The sequence below is a fragment of the Zeugodacus cucurbitae genome, chromosome 4 (genome assembly GCF_028554725.1).
Source record: "Zeugodacus cucurbitae isolate PBARC_wt_2022May chromosome 4, idZeuCucr1.2, whole genome shotgun sequence".
In the NCBI taxonomy this organism is placed as follows: domain Eukaryota; kingdom Metazoa; phylum Arthropoda; class Insecta; order Diptera; family Tephritidae; genus Zeugodacus; species Zeugodacus cucurbitae.
The window spans coordinates 48,548,993-48,565,103 of NC_071669.1; the positions used below are offsets into that span (position 1 = coordinate 48,548,993).

Sequence of the window (16,111 nt, forward strand, 5' to 3'; positions counted from 1 at the left end):
ATCACGGGCACACTTGCAGAAATTCAGACGCTAAATCCAATTTTCGACGGTTTTCAAACATAAATCAGCCAATACTGCTGCAATTTCACGTTCGATATTCGTACGAAGTTCATCAATCGTCGCTGACTTGTTGGCATAGACCATAGACTTGAAGTAGCCCCACAGGAACTAGTCTAACGGCGTCAAATCGCAGGACCGAGGCGGCCTATTGACTGGACCATTTCGTGAGAAATCACGTTCACTAAACCTGGGTTTCAATAAATCGATTTTACATTCGCTGTGTGCCTTGTTGGGACAACATATTGCCCAAGTCCATATCATCCAATTCGGGCCAATTCCCACTCACAGTAACGTGCCGGTCTTGACCATAACGGAAGAAGTAGGTAAACCGCATCGAAACGTTATTCTTTCGGGATGCAATGGTGACTCATTGAGTACGTGTGGATTGCTGCCTGACAACGAATATTTTGCTTATGGACAAAGCCATTCAGCCAGAAATGAACCTCATCGCAGAAGATGATTTTTCGATGAATATCTGGATCATTTTCAAGTTGTTGCTCAGCTCAATTTAGGAGCTTACGAGGATTCTAGTGGTCAAGCGGTTCCAGTTCTTGCATCAATTTCATTTTGTAAGGATGTAAGCCAAGATATTTTCGCAAAATTCGCCACAACGACGTCGCAGAGATGCCCAACGCTGAAGAATGACGTATGAGAGACTTATTTGGGTCTTCCTCAATTGATGCGCTAGCGGTAGCAATATTCTTGACACTACGGGCACTTCCTTGTCTCATTGGCACGGGAACATATTGTACTGTGCCTGTGGATTCAATTTTTTCCACTAGACACTCAATATTTGATCTGACAGAACGATTATGACGACCATAAATTCGACGTAGCGCTCTTAAAGTTGAGACCACTGACCCCAAATTTCGGTAGTAAATTTTAATAATTTTGACTCGTTATTGGATCGTAGATCTTTGCATGATGAAATGACAAACTTTACTGAAAGAAAGGCTCAAAAGTGCGGGAAATAATAAGGCGTCGTTTGCTGTTCCTATCGGTATACTTTTGTATTCCTTTTGAAAACCCCTTTATATTGTTGTCAAGACATTCAATAAACAACACTAAGTCTAGGTATATATCTTTTGCGTCACGATAGTCAGACGTTACCGTAACGCAACAAAAAAATTGCGAAGTTAAGAAGAAATAAACAGATTTCAATCGATTACATCGAACTTGCAAACAACAACAACTCTTCAGAAGTAAAATATTATATATTATATATTGATCAAGTAAGAAATTTATTCAATATTCATTAACTTTAACCAATTTAATACCATTAATTTTTTTATTGTCCTCCAGAATCACAAACTAGATCATACCACTGCAGTCTTCTATCAACCAAAGGCACTCATGCTGATACAATTGAAAGTCCTCGGCACGGCGGCTATAAACATATTGCTCTTCGTTGCTCCACATGCTCTGATTGCCACCGCACAAGTACTGACGCATGCTGGGGTCCACCAATGCGACGTTGTTACCCACGAACACAGCTTGCCACACACTGGGCGTTGTGGCACCATAAATGTTCTTAATGAACGCCGGTGGCACGGTGCTGTTGCCATTATTGCCACTATTTTCCAATTTTATATAATTCCGCCAATAGGTGCTGTGAAATATATACTTGTTGCCCAACAAGCGCTCAAATTGAAAAGCCGAACGGAACTTAAAGTCATTGGGGAAAGTGCACATCAAGGAAGTTTGCGAACATTCACTTAGATAACCGAAATTACCGGTTGTATTATGAATGCAAACTGCGCTGGCATTATGCAGCACCGCCATAGATGTGGGCAGGAAAGCGCCGATGCGTTGCAAGTACCTTGGCGCCAAGTTATTCAAATCACAGACGCCAACTAGTTGTTGTATGTTTTTGTATAGCAGCGGTTGCAAATCGCTATTACGCTGCAAATATACTAGGTGCGCTATCAAACGTTGGTTGGCATTCAAACCCAAACAATTGAGCGCTGTAACGGTATCTGTTTTGCGCTCCAACAACTCGACAGCGTCAAAGGTCACATTCAGAATTTCTTCGAAAATATTCTCACCCAATTTAATTGGATCCAACTGTGTGAGTATGCTACGCGCAACCTCATAATTTGATGCGTTCATACAAATTGCGTTTATCTGCTCATAATTCGCAGGATGCAGCGTACCCTCAAGCAGTTGTGCACTACGCGTCACAAGGTGTGCACGTATTTCGCGCTCAAGTTCAATTAGTGGTCCTGTGTGCATCCCCAAATCCTTGGTGACATTCTTGAGTTTCGAATAAAAACCGATTACATATTCGGGATCGTATTGCAACTTATCCGCTATTAATTTGCGCCACAACACTTTGTAGCCAATGTAATGTACAGTGGCATTTTGTGTGCTGTTGAGCAGTTCGCTAACAAGCAAAGATGCGCTCCACCAATCGTAGCCGTGCACTGCAGTCGTTAAAACACTTTCCAATTCGGCTGTGCTGTCGTGTGCCGTGTCGTCTGCAGTTGCTCTGCCAACATTTTTATCCTCACACGCTGCATCCCGGGAGCGCAAATCGTTATAGAGCCGCATATGCACTTCCAACAGAGTAGCATTGTTGATCCGTTTGTTATCTGCCAAATAATTTTGCGCTCGTGCCAGTCCCGCATTTAGAAATAAAAATTTGACTAACAAAATGAAAGGGTGTACCATTTTTTTGAAATCCTACAAGTTGTTTCTTCTTCAACCGGAAGTAGAATACTAGCTAAATAATGTTGTTGGTTGCCGTTAAATACTTTCGGGTTCAGCGCGAACAATTGGTGCTCTTATCTGGTGTACATAATGCACTAATATATATATATATAGATGTGTGTGTGTAGTTCGATTCAAGTTCCATTGTAAGTTTCTAAAGAATACGCAAATATTGATTCTTCGACTGCATTCTTGTTAATTAAATTTGCAGTTATAGTTAGCTACGACTTCTGTGAGTCCATATACAGGAAGTCATAGATTATATTACACGTAACGGTTATATTTACATATGGATCTATGAACATATATTCAAATCGTATTCTCTAATCTTTTAAGCAACAGTTCGTTGCCTCAAATCACATGGAAATTGTATTTTAATGAAGATATCAAAGGGATAAAACTCTCGACTCTCTTAACTGGCAGATACTTTAACAAGTTCTACGTCAAAGGTAAAAAAAAGTAAAATAACCTTATACATGTTTACGAGAGAACATTAAAAACGTTCACTACTTCAGTATGCTTCACCTGGGGGAATATGTTATAATATATATACAAAAATATAAAGTTTGATAGAAAGTACTCGAGTGACGGTCCAAAAAGCCGATTATATTTGGATTCTAAATCTTATATGAAGCTTTTCATGGCAACGATAACCTGCGTTTTTGGCTCAAATTTCTGCTCGAAGCGTGACTTTTGCTGCTCCCTTCTCCAACTAGTCAATGAGGATCACATCTTGTGAACTCCTTTGAAATGTGGAAATGAAATTGTTCGACTTCTACGGAGCAAATTAGCAGTCCACTGTTTCGATCTTTGATTTCTGGTGCGTAACAGTAGATCTCTGTTAAAACCCTCCACTAAATAATATTCAGAGATGCTACTAAGATGAGTACTTGACTGTAGGTATTTGGAAATCTAACTTTATTCCTGTTATGAGAACTGTCTGGACGGAAGAAGTTTTTGTAGTTGTAAGTGAAGTGAATAAAGGGTTTTTCAATAAGAGAGCTAAACTTGTTTGGGATATCAATGAAATTCTGTATTCCTGTGAAAGTACATTTGATGCCATTACCACGGGCACACTTGCAGCAGTCCAGACACTGAACTCAATTTTCGCCATTTCCAAAAATAAATCGGCCGATATTGCTGCATTTTCACGTTCGATATTCGTACGAAATTCATCAATCATCGCTGGCTCTATGGCATAGACCATAGAATTGACGTAGCCCCACAGATAACAGTCTAACGGCGTCAAATCGCACGACTGAAACGGCCTATTGGCAGGGCCATTTCGTGAGATGACACATTCACTCAACTTGGTTTTCAATAAATCGATTGTGACATTCGCTGTGTAGTTTGTGGCGCCGTCCTGTTGGAACCATATATTGTCCAAGTCCATATCATCCAATTCCGACCAAAAATATTCGGTTATCACTTATCATTCACAGTAACGTGCCGGTCGTAATCATTACGGAAGAAGTACGGCCCAATGACGAAACCATTCGGCCAGAACTGTGCCTCATCGCTTAAAGTTGAGGACACTGACTCCGAATTTCGGTAGTAAATTTTAATAATTTCGACTCGTTGTTGGATCTTACATATATATACATGATGAAAAGGCAAATCTTACTAAAGAGAAATGTCAAAATGTCGTTTGCTATCCCTATCGGTCTACTTCTGTAGCGTCCCTTTTGAAAAAACTTTTATATATAGAAACGAATTTCAGTTATTGATCAGATTACCATATTAATATAATTTCAGAAAGAAGGCACTTCCATAAGTCGTAATGCTACTATAAATTAAGCTGGAATATTGCAATTCAGTTTATAGTCTTAGGGGCCATCAATAAATTACGTCACACGTTAAAGGGAGGGGAGGGTATCACTCAGAAGAGACATTGTGTGACAAGGGGCAGGGGGGGTTAAAAGCTTTGTGACATCACATTTCAAAATTTAGGGCAATATCGTTTCCCGCTCTGCTGCGCTCCTGGGTGCTAGACGACTGACTGCTCTGTACCACGCCTATCACTTACTGGTGTACTATTAAAACATGATGTTTTTGGATCACATCTTGATTCAATTAATCGAATTACTGACTTAGATCTAGAAAAACGAAACTTCGAAAGTGCAGGCAATGTGTTGGCTGAGATTTGGAACAAGTTAGTCATTGATAATTTTCCAGTCGTTGCTGAATATGTTGCACCAACTGTTACTGGACTGGATATTGAACAGGCTATGATGTTGAAAAATAATGTTACTTGGTATGCTAAACATGTACGTGAGTCACAATATTTTTTACATTATTACTACAGATATTATTAAATCTCCAAGCATCATCCCATCTAAACAAGTTCCATATGATAGTTATTGCCCTAGTGTCGAGTCATACTTATTTAAGAGATCGTGTAGTATATGTGGCCTATATTTTTCTTCATATAAAGCCACCAATCAACACAAACAATCACATAACAAACAAGAGCTGTTACCTATCGCGAAAATTCGTCCTCAAAGAATTGCGGCTAGACGTGGCCGAGAGATTCTCTGTTTAATGAATGATGACGATGCTTTATGGATGGAAGAAGAAGATGTTGATGCGAAAGATGTTCCTGACATCCAAATTCAGAACGAAAATTAAGTGCCTGATTTACCAATGATAAATGATATAAAGGAGTGGGTCAAAAGTCCATGGACATGATTACGTTTTGTGTTTTTAATTGGCATAATTAAGTATTTATTATATCTTGACTAGTCATTCGTTGTCTCTGAACTTTAATATTTAACTAAATGTATATGTATATAAGAATCAACAGAATAACCTGTTTTTTTTTATTTTATGATATATTCATAAAATTGAAAAATGGGTGACGTCACGTCAGGGGGGTGGTCAGTTCAAAATGTGACAACTTGTGACAAGAAGGGGGAGAGGGGTTAAAAAGTCCTTAAATTCGTGTGACGTAATTTATGGATGGCCCCTTACCTGCCAGTTCCGAAGCTAGCTATTAGGCTTCAATCAGTCTATTGAATTGTGAGACTTAAAACATAACCTCGTGTTAGAGCTTGCTTGGTTGTCATGCGAAAATAATGATGAATGCTCTCGATTTAAATTACAATACGTTTTCAAATGTGTGTGTATATTTTTCTCAAACATAAATAATCGACATTTAAGTGGCTTATTGGAAATATTTAAACTTTTACAAGCAATACATGTAAATGTAATGTACTTTATACTAAACACTTTTTATAGATTTCTTTTTGTTTTCGTTTTTTGTTTTGCGGAAATTATGCTTTTTTGCTAAGTGGTGGAAAGCCAAAGTGCGAAATAAGTGTACAATACGACAACGTACTTATGTCTTTCAACTAAATTAGTTATTTGCTTTTGTATATATGTATATTGTTAAGCTTTTTGCATACTTTTTTTTATAATTTTTTAATAATAGAATAGAAAACTTGCTGACTTAAAAGGGTTTATTAATTAGAAAATATATATATATATATGTAGTATGTAAGTGGTATGTATGTATATATATATATAAAATAACAACGTTAATATTTTTTCATAAAAGTTAAAGTTATAAAATAAATAAATTTTCTTTGCTTCTTCCAACGGCAAAACTTGGTTAACTCCACGCCAACTCTTTGTTACAAACACACACACTAGTATGTTTGCTGGGAGTTTCCTTTTATTATATATGTATGTATTGCAAATGAATGCCGATTGGAGCTTCGCCCGGTGTACATATGTATCCAATGCGACCAATTGATAATTATTCATAATTTCTCTTTCACTCGTTACTTATAGTTCTATCTGTGTGTGTGTGTGTGTGTGGTTCATGTAACGCTCGTTCGTTTCATTTATTTTTTAGTTTTTTTTTTCATATAATTTACAATTGTTTTGTGAAATTATTCGTCTAATTGTTGGGTGTCTGGCTGGAGCGACGTTTCTCCTTTTCTTTCTCTTTATCGCCACCTTTGCGGCCGAATATGCGGAACATGCCACTGCGTCGTTCCTCTTTGCTTTTGCTGCCCTTAACGCCGGATACGGAGGAGATGGATTGCGCTTCGCTCTCGCTGGAACTCTCCGCCGATACACGTGAGAAACTTATGGAGTCCGGTTGCAGTGAAACTGGTCGATTGCCTTCGAAACGTGAGGTGCCCCAGCCTGCGAAAACAGAAACAACAAATTCATTAGTAAATTGTAAGTGTAAGCGATTGACTGCAGGCAGGAAAGTAGTAGTTGAAGCAACAACCATGCAATAAAAAATCAAGCGAAGAAACGTTGAGAGAAGTACGTTTAGCCAACTAAGGATGCTACCAAAACAATTTTCATTTAGATTTCGAAAGCTAATTTATAAAGAGTTAGTTAACGTTTACCGAAACCATAATTACTCTGCAGACTAGTGCGCAGATAAGAACGACTGAGTTTTACCGACTTAAACGCTGGTCCTTAAGCAAAAGAAGACATGCGAGAAACAATAAACATACAGACATATTATATGAATACATGCATAATACGCTTATAAAATAAATAAGTTTAACATAAATACAAATACATACATACATATGCGTATAATACAAAACTTAAACCAAAAATTCAAAAAGAAAAAATAAATAAAAATGTAAAAGACATGCAGAAACTAGACACTCCTTTAACGACAAAACTTATAAGAAAAGTTATCTGTAGTTTTTGTTGTTGTTGCTACATATTGCTGTTGTTGTAGCGACATAAAATCTTTAATAGACTAATTTTGGAAATACTGTCTTGACAGTACCTTGCCAGTTCTGAATCCGACGTCTTTGCAGTTATACCTCGGGACCTCAATGCCGATCAGAACTGAGTACAAAAGAAATATTTAAGCTCTGAGAGTTGAGTAGCAGAACACAAGACTATGCAGATTTCAATGTCTTTAAAGAAGTGTTTGAATTAAAAAAGGGCAAACAAATGTTGAAAAGAAAACTAAAGACTCTTCTATAAGATTCCTGAGTTTCAAAAAGGAACGCAACTCACAGTTGATACCAAACGATTTTTGTAAATGATCTAAAGATCTTGTGAAGAATTGTATCTAAATCTTTTGACAAGCCCAGAGCGAGCTAAAGAAGACCGGGAGAAATTTTTCGAAAGTTATACTTCTGTTTTAGAAGTCGTACAAATTATTTCCCATATAGGATATTTTGGAGTTAGTTTAGGTTTCGATGCTGTTCCCCACGACAGAGATCAGTGGGATCCTAATGGAAGCTTTGGAAAACCAGTACTAGTGATGCCAAACATTTTTTGGGTCATGTCGGGACGTAGCCTTTTGATTCTATCAAAAATCTGTTGAGGCGGTTAATTTTGATTCCAGCCAATATGACCGCTTCACCCAATGAGTGACATACACGATGATTCAACATCAGTCTAGCGAAGACATTGAGATGTTTCTACCTTCTTTCAATGAAAATGGGTGAACATTTTCACATTCTCAAGTTTGTCACTTTTATCCTATATCTTATTTAACTTATTAAAATAAATTAGTAAGTAATCCAGCATGCTATAATATACAGTATCAAATACGAGTATAAATAAGACACAATAAGTCGAGTAAGAGAAAATAATAACTTCTCTCTTTCAACGAATTTGTCTTTACACCACGATTACCATTCAAACCAAATAAGTTAGTGTCACCTCTTAACATAAATTATTAAAAAAAAAATAAATAAATTTAAAAACCTATTATTTAGAACATTACTGAACGATAGCAAACAGGAATACGATTTTGTGATGCGGTTAAGTTGTGTAAGCGGGCAAAAAGAGAGAGAGAGAGAGAGCAGGAAAGTGAGTGTGTTTGTGGATGCAATTGTGTCAATTATGGATGAGAGTGAGTAACTGCTAACCGGTTCCATCGTTATTGTTCAAGCCCATGTAACTCGGATTATTTATGGAGTTGTTATCGGTTGTGAAATGCCACACAGTGCGACTAGTCGCCGTTGTAGTAGTTGTTGTTGTTGTGGTCGTTGATAATACATTCGACCCCGTATTGTTCGTATGCAACATATGTTTACCATTGTTGTTGTTATTGTTGTTCGCACTGCTGTTGGTGTTGCTATTGCTGCCGCCACTCGAATTTGAACTGGTCGAAATCGTTGTGTGCACCGTGCGTTTGGCCGCCGTAACTGTTGGCATATTGCTAACGCCGCCAATACCGCTAGACTCCACCTCAATGAACTTGCGTGAGGCATCCACGCGGCCGCTGGCCACAGGAGGAGCGCGTGACATTAGCTGCTGCTGTTGGCTGCGCATATAATTGCTTGGCGAATGGTGTTGCTCTGACTGATGATGTAGTTGTTGCTGCTGTTGGTGGTGGTGGGTGTGGTGTTGATGCTGTTGCTGGTGTGGTTGTTGCATAGCGGCTGCATTTAAGGCATTTATACGTTGTTGTATTTGCGGATGTTGGGCATGGGCGCTTCCCACAGGTGGCATGGTTGTAGGCAAAGGTGGAGGATTTTCTAATATTTTGTTGTTGTTGTTTTGTTTGTTTTGGGGTGAATCGATTAAGAATGAACGCATGAATGAATTGATTTACATATACATACATAAATTATAATATTTCTCAACAATAATATTCGGTACTATTCATAAATACTGGAGACAAGGGACAATTGAATTTTTATTAAAAAAAAAAAAATAAATGGATGAGGACGTATACGCGGTATGGCAATAATTTGAAATATTTTTTTTTTTTTCAATATATACCTGATTGTCTAGCCTCACTGTTGCGCTTGAGCACAGCGTTGTCGTCATTCGAGCCGTTCTGTATGCCCGAAATGCCTGCGGGGAGTGTGGCGGCTTGCAAACGCGATGAACTGCTGCCGAAACTGGATTCGCTTAAATCTATTGCACGGATAAAACAAACATATAGATCAGTATTTATATGAAGCATAGTAAAAATACCAACAACAACAACTAACCGTTACTGGAGTTATTGCGATTACGCAGCACGACCAGATTCTCGGTGCTCTGACGATTTGGTACTGGTGGTGGCGCACCGCGTGGTGGTATTGGTGGCTTCTGTTCAAAACCGTATGGTGCCGTTGGTGAGGATGGTGACGTCTGTATATTTTTAAAATAAAATTACAAAAATTAAATATTTTTATTTGTTGTACTTACCCTTTGTTGTGGTTGTTGCTGCAGCTGTTGTTGTTGCATTTGCTTTTGCAGGAAATTCATTTGCGGCGTCGCCGAACTGGTCGACATACCGCTATTGATCGAGTCGTTGCGCGAAATGGCACGTCGTTGGGAGTCCGGCGATGAGGTGCGTGAACTGACCGGCGATTCGATCTGAGCGCTGGCGATTTTGATGTCTGGGAAACTGTTGGACTGTTGCTGTAGAAATGAAGAGTTGAATAATAGCAAATTATTGTATATAAATATCTGTGTATATAATTACCTTCATTGAATCGTCGTAGCTCAGCAATTGTAGATTTGGTGGCAGACTAGCATGGAAGGATATCTTACGCACCCAGTCGTTCATGATTTCCAACGAAGGCGCCTCGAAGAGGAATTCAGAACCATCGGGTAATTTTAGCCTGAACACATACTTCTTCTTTGTGTAGTCTTCGGCACGTTCACATTTGGCGCCGAGTATGTTGACTGGTGCATTTGCGGTCTTCTGTTGCAGAAAGTCGTTTTCATCCTTGAAGAAGCACAACAGCTGGCCACACAACACTGTATGGAATTGTTTCCACGAGCGTACGGGTGCCTTCTTGCCACCGGATTGCAGGCCATGTTTGCGTTCAAGCATACCTTGTATTTCAACGGGTGGCAGATCGAAACCTTCGCCCTTCTGATTCTTGCGGAACGATTGTGCACGACGACGTGTGGTGAACGATGGTGTACGCTTCGGTGGCTTTTGTTGCACTTTCATGCTTTCGGCACGTTTGACATTCGTGTCGGAACCGCGACGTAGGCGATCGCCGAACATGCTGCTGGAGCTGCTCTTCTGCAATGAGTACTGATCATCGTCGAAGGGTGAACGCAGTGGTGTTGTGACTGCAACGGCTGGTGATTGCGGCGCATTGTTGGTATTCACTGCTACCATTGGCGATGAGAAGATGGGTGTCTTTTCTTGTGCCGCGGCATTTTGACGATTCTCCAACTGTTTTTCGGCACGTCGGCGCTCATCATTTAGTCGTTGCAATTCTTTCTGTTTCAACATCTCAAGACGTTCCTTTTCCAAGCGTTCTTTCTCTTTCTGTTTGGCTAGCTTCTCGCTCTCGACTTGTTTGCGGAAACGTTGCTCCAGCAAAGTAATGCGCTTGATGGCTTGGAATTTCTCCTCCTGTGCGGCGACGGTCTTTTCGAAGTCCTGATGACGGCGCAACAAATCTTCAACCTGTGGTATGGAGTCGCCCAGTTTGGCATCCTTCAGCAATGGTTCACGACTGATTATCCAGTTTTCGAGTATCTCAGCGTCTTTAAGGAAGATTTGTGTGTCCAAATTGAGTTCGTAAATTTCTTTGCGTTGCTGCAGTGTATTCTTCAGAAGTTCGTGTCGCTGTTGCAGCACTTGTATCTTCTCTTCGATCTCATGGGCAAGGAAATGCTTCTCGTTAATCAACTTCTGTCCATCTGCTGTGAAGTTGGCGAAAGTCTCATCGCGTGCATGTATCTCGGCATGGTGCTCTTTTACGCTCGCTAACAATGACTCGGCGCCCGCAACTGTGGTGGCCAAATCTGGCGCTGTGATCTTCGCCAACATTTCATTGATCCAGGCAATCAAATCACGATACTCATCGAAGTAGGACTGTAAATGTTCGGCTTGCTGTAATTTTTCTTTGCGCGCATTTGTCTTCTCCTTGAGGTCGGTCCATGCTTCTACCGTCTCATCACGCTTCACTTCGATATGTTCCTTGGCATCAGGATAGATTTCGCCTAACTTCGTCGCTTCAACGAGCACGGCGTCGACCTGTTCCTTAATGGCGATAAGTTCACCTTCGAAGACGGAGTGCTTGCGACTCAAAGCTTGTATACTCTCCAAATCTTGTCCGTAATCTTCAGAGATAAGTGAAGCCTCTTTCTCGTTAATTAGTGAAATGGTTTCATCGGCAACACGATCATAGACATGCACTTGCTTCGCACCGGCTAGCGCATCTTGGCGTGCATTGACTAGATCCTTCAATTCCTCCCACAGTTGTTTGGTCTCATCTCGTTTGGTTTTAATTGAAGTGCGGTAAGGATTATTTTCTTTAATAAGCTCATCACCGTGATCTAGACAAGTTTGTACACGTGCACCGTTCGCATTCAAATTGGAGACGAAAGACTCAAACACCAAGATCAACTGTTCTACGTGCTCCACATCCTCGCCGTAATCTTCAGATGCTGTAACTGCGATTTGATCGGCAATCCATTCATGCAAATCTTCAGCTTCGCGCATGTATTCGAACAATTTCTTGCTTTCGCTTAAGCGCACCTCACGATCTTTAGCCAGTCGTAGCAATTCTTCATACTGTTTCGTTACTGTGTCATTCTTTGTGGTGATATTGGCGCTATCGAAGTGATTACGTTCGACTAAACCATGCGCCAGCTTGCTGACCTTCTCAATCGAAGCCTTAAATGCGACCAGCTCACGTTGCAAAACTTCGAGTTTCTTTTGATGCGACTGCACGGAAGCCTCATCGCGACCATAATCACTGGAGGCGAGTATGGGACGTTTTTCACGTATCCAAGCTTCCGCTTCATTAGCCTCGACATAGAACATTTGACTTTCCACTGCATCTAATAGACGCAGGCGCCGTATGCTAGCCATGTCGCGTAGATTGACGAGTTTCTTTTGCAGCAAGTCGCACTTGTATTGCACCTGTTCGCTGGCGAAATGGTCATCGCGTATCATTTGTTGTCCACGTTGTAGCAATGCCTTAATGAGCGGTTCTTGTGAAAGAAGTTCAGCTTCAAGTCCTTGATGTTTCTTTTGTAGTACTTGTACTGCTATCAGACTACTACCCAGATCTTGTGAGTTGGCAATTGCCTCCTTTTCGGTAAGCCATTGCAGCTCATCTTCAGCATCACGTAAGAATTGTTGCAAACTCAAAGAATCTTCCAGGTTTTCGCGACGTATAGCGATGGGTTCGTGTAGTGTACGATAACGTTTGATGGCTGTCATTGCGCGATCATGTATTTCGTCCTTAAGGAAGTGATCAGCTTGGAAGAATTTCTCATCGGTTTGCTTAATTTGGTCGGCCAACTCGTTGTGATGGGCTACATCAGCTTCAAGACGTTCGTGTTTCTTAATCAAATGATTGACAGTGGCCAAGTCTTTGCCGTAGTCTTCGCTCGACAAATGCGACTCAACTTCGTCCATCCAGTTATTGAATTCATCGAGACTACGATTGAAAGCCTGCGCCTCGTAAGCTTGATTAAGTTTCTCTCTCTTCTCCTTGGATGCGGCCTTCAATTTATGCCAATCACTCTCCAACATCTTGAGTTGTTGGGCGATTTCCTCCTTGGCGAAGTGCTCATCCCGAATAAGTCGCTCACCCTCGTTAATTACGTCCTGCACACGTGATGTGTTCGTTAACAGCTCACTATCGAATGTGGTGTGCTTTTGTATTTTACTCTGCAAGTTATTCGGCTCGCGGTAGTTCTCATCCAAAGCCACTTGCATCTTTTGCACCAACCAACGATCGATTTCGTAGAGACTGCGTAGGAATTCGTGCAACTGCAGTGATTGCAATAACTTTTGCTTACGCTCCAGTGACAACGCATTGAGCTTCTCTTTACGACGCAAGATGTAGCTCAATTTTTCCCTAATCACATCACCGTCTTTCGGATCACCTTCCAAAATGCTTTGTGCGAAGTTCTGCAATTCCGTTACGTTATCTGAGTCCAATAGTTTTTCAAATGCGTCGTGCTTCTTGATCAGACGCTCTACAGCGGGATATGAATCGCCCAAATCGTCGTTGTTGAGGAAGGCTTCCTTGTTGGCCAACCAGATCTCAACTTGCTCCACCTGAGCCTTGAACAAGTGCAGTTGATGTGCTTCCGTTAAATCTCTTGCGCGCTCATTCCATGCTTCGTGCAAGGTTTTATGTAGCTCTTCGAGTGTCTTTAAGTATTGCTTGACATTAGCTGGTTTCTCCATACCGCTTAGTGTTTCACCGTGCGTCTTCAAATCATTGAACGCCTTGTCACGTCCATCGATTTCCACTTTACGTTCTTGATGTAACTCCAGCTGTGTCTCGCAATCATTAATAGTCATTGGCGCTTGAGCGGCGTTCATCTTTTTGATCATGTCATTAACCCAAAGCTCCAGCTCCTTAACTTCGGATACGAACTTGTGCACCAGATAGGCATCATTGAGTATGGATCGTCGTTTGACTGATAAATCTTGTAGATTTTGCCAAGATGCACGCAATTCATCGACTTTATGTTCAATATCTTTCACGCGATCAGGGTAACGCTTCAGCAGCGTCTGCGCGTCAAGCTCGTGTTCGCCTATTTTTTGTTTAACCGCAGACATATCACGCTCTAAAGCGTCCTCACGACGTATCAGTGTCTCGACGGCGGCTAAATCTCGGCCGGTATCATCGGAGCTCATGGCCAATGCTTTTTCGGCAATACGATCGGCTGTGTCGTCGACATCGCGATTGAAGACATGGATTTCATTTGCTTCGCCAAGTAGTGCTCTGTAAGCGCTGAGCGCACCTTGTAAATCACGCCACTTGCTGTTGAAGTCACGACGACGTTTATCAATATTCTTCGTTTCGGCTGGTACCTCACCTTGGTTGATAAGCTTGTCGGCCAAGTTGTTGATATGCTTGACACGTTGATCGTCGACGCGCATATCAGAGTCAACATCATCCAATTTGCGTGTGAGCGCATTGCAGTGCTCCAAATCGCGACCGGTGTCACTGGCTTGTATCATCATTTCTTTGTCGCGTATCCAAGCAGAAATCTTATCTAATTGATTGTTAAACTCGAGTATGTCTTGCGCTTCTTCTAGACCACGTCCACGGTTGTCCAACTCTTCGAGTAGACTCTTCCAAGCGGCAACTACACGTTCTACAGCCAGTTTTATTTCCTGTGAAGACTCATGCTGCTTTGTCAAAAGAATCATACCAGTTTCTTGTATCTCTTGTATGCGTCCCTGGTTGGCGGCAACTTCGGCTTGGAAGGCTTGGTGTTTCTGCAATTTCTTTATCTTCTCATCCAAGTTGGACACTTCTGCGTAACCAGCGCCATCTGCCTGTAGCTTCTTCTTCTTCTCATTTATCCACGATTCAGCCTCGGCACAATCGCGCACGAACTGTGCATACAGAAGCGCATCTTCCAATTTGTAACGACGCACGGCGCAGAGGTCTTTCACCTTCTGTCTGCGCGCTAACACACCTTGTAGGATGGTTTGGATATTTGCGCTATCGTAGTGACGTTGCTCTATCAATTTACGACCATGTTCTTGTAATAAAGCCACCTTATCCTCCTGCGTCTGAATGAGTCGTTCGAATTCATCGTGTTTCTTTATCTGGTTCTGCACATCCTCGACGGTTTGACCGAAATCGGAACTGCTGAGTGCGGCTTGTTGTGAACTTGACAGATTGTCGATTTGCTTAGCATCACGCAAGAAACAGAACAAATCGATTTTCTGCTCCAACATGATCTTTTTCTTATTCCAAGCGGCATGCAACTTTTGACGTTCGTCCAGCATGGCCGAACATTTCTCTTCAACTTCTGCGGCAGCATAATGTCCTGTCTGCACCATTGAATCACTCAATTCATTCAAGTAACGGAATTTATCTTCACGCGCCTCAATTTCACCATAAATAGCATCGTGTTGGATCTTCAATGCTGTGGCACCAGCTGCATCGCTGACATGCTCTTCGGCTTGTAGCGCCGCGCGCAAATTCGATGACCAAGACATTATGTCCCGCACATCGGTTAGGAAAGATTGCAGATCTGAGCTGGCCGCTAAGCGGTCGCTGCGTGCACCCGAGCGCTCTTTCAAGTCATTCCAAGCCGCGACAACCTTATCTTGTTTCTGCGCAATAGCTGCAGCGTTTGAGGGATATTTCGCTTGTAGACGTACCGAGTCCTCAACTAAAACCTGCAATTGTGCTTCGAGTGCGACGAGGTCATTTTCAAAACCTTCATGTTTACGCAGCAGCGCCAAAGCTGAATTCAAATCTTTGCCGAGCTCAGAAGAAAGTGCGGCATTTTTGTCTTGTATGCGGAAGAGCGCCTCGGCAACATCACGATGGAAACGATGAATTTCACCTGCGGCATGCAACTTTTGCTCGCGTTGATTTAATAATTGCAATAGGTTCTCCCAAGAATCTCTGTAATGAGGCAAATAGTTGTTAGCAAATTGTATTGGGTTTCACAT

General features: G+C 41.3%; 2 protein-coding genes across 9 annotated transcripts in view; both read right to left on the bottom strand.

Annotated features, from left to right (window-relative positions):
- Positions 1-1,282: 1,282 nt before the first annotated feature.
- Positions 1,283-2,794, bottom strand: LOC105220956 (uncharacterized). Its single transcript, XM_011197551.3, has one exon. It carries the CDS (start codon positions 2,728-2,730, stop codon positions 1,372-1,374), a length of 1,359 nt encoding a protein of 452 aa, XP_011195853.1. The 5' UTR covers positions 2,731-2,794; the 3' UTR covers positions 1,283-1,371.
- A 3,792-nt stretch (positions 2,795-6,586) lies between these two features.
- Positions 6,587-16,111, bottom strand: part of LOC105220954 (spectrin beta chain, non-erythrocytic 5) — an 87,032-nt gene continuing 77,507 nt past the window's right edge. For 7 of the 8 annotated variants that reach the window (XM_029046174.2, XM_029046173.2, XM_029046170.2 and 4 more), the window contains 6 exons: positions 10,184-16,064; positions 9,904-10,119; positions 9,705-9,846; positions 9,490-9,627; positions 8,799-9,242; positions 6,587-6,921 (listed from right to left, as the gene is read on the bottom strand). In XM_029046174.2, the coding sequence (XP_028902007.1) occupies positions 6,671-6,921; positions 8,799-9,242; positions 9,490-9,627; positions 9,705-9,846; positions 9,904-10,119; positions 10,184-16,064 (7,072 nt within the window). In that variant the 3' untranslated portion in view covers positions 6,587-6,670. The remainder of the gene's footprint in view (positions 6,922-8,798; positions 9,243-9,489; positions 9,628-9,704; positions 9,847-9,903; positions 10,120-10,183; positions 16,065-16,111) is intronic. The other variant, XM_011197550.3, reaches the window with a different exon arrangement.

Excerpts from the sequence above, each read along its gene's own strand:
- LOC105220956 (XM_011197551.3), bottom strand. The coding sequence starts at position 2,730 with ATGGTACACCCTTTCATTTTGTTAGTCAAATTTTTATTTCTAAATGCG.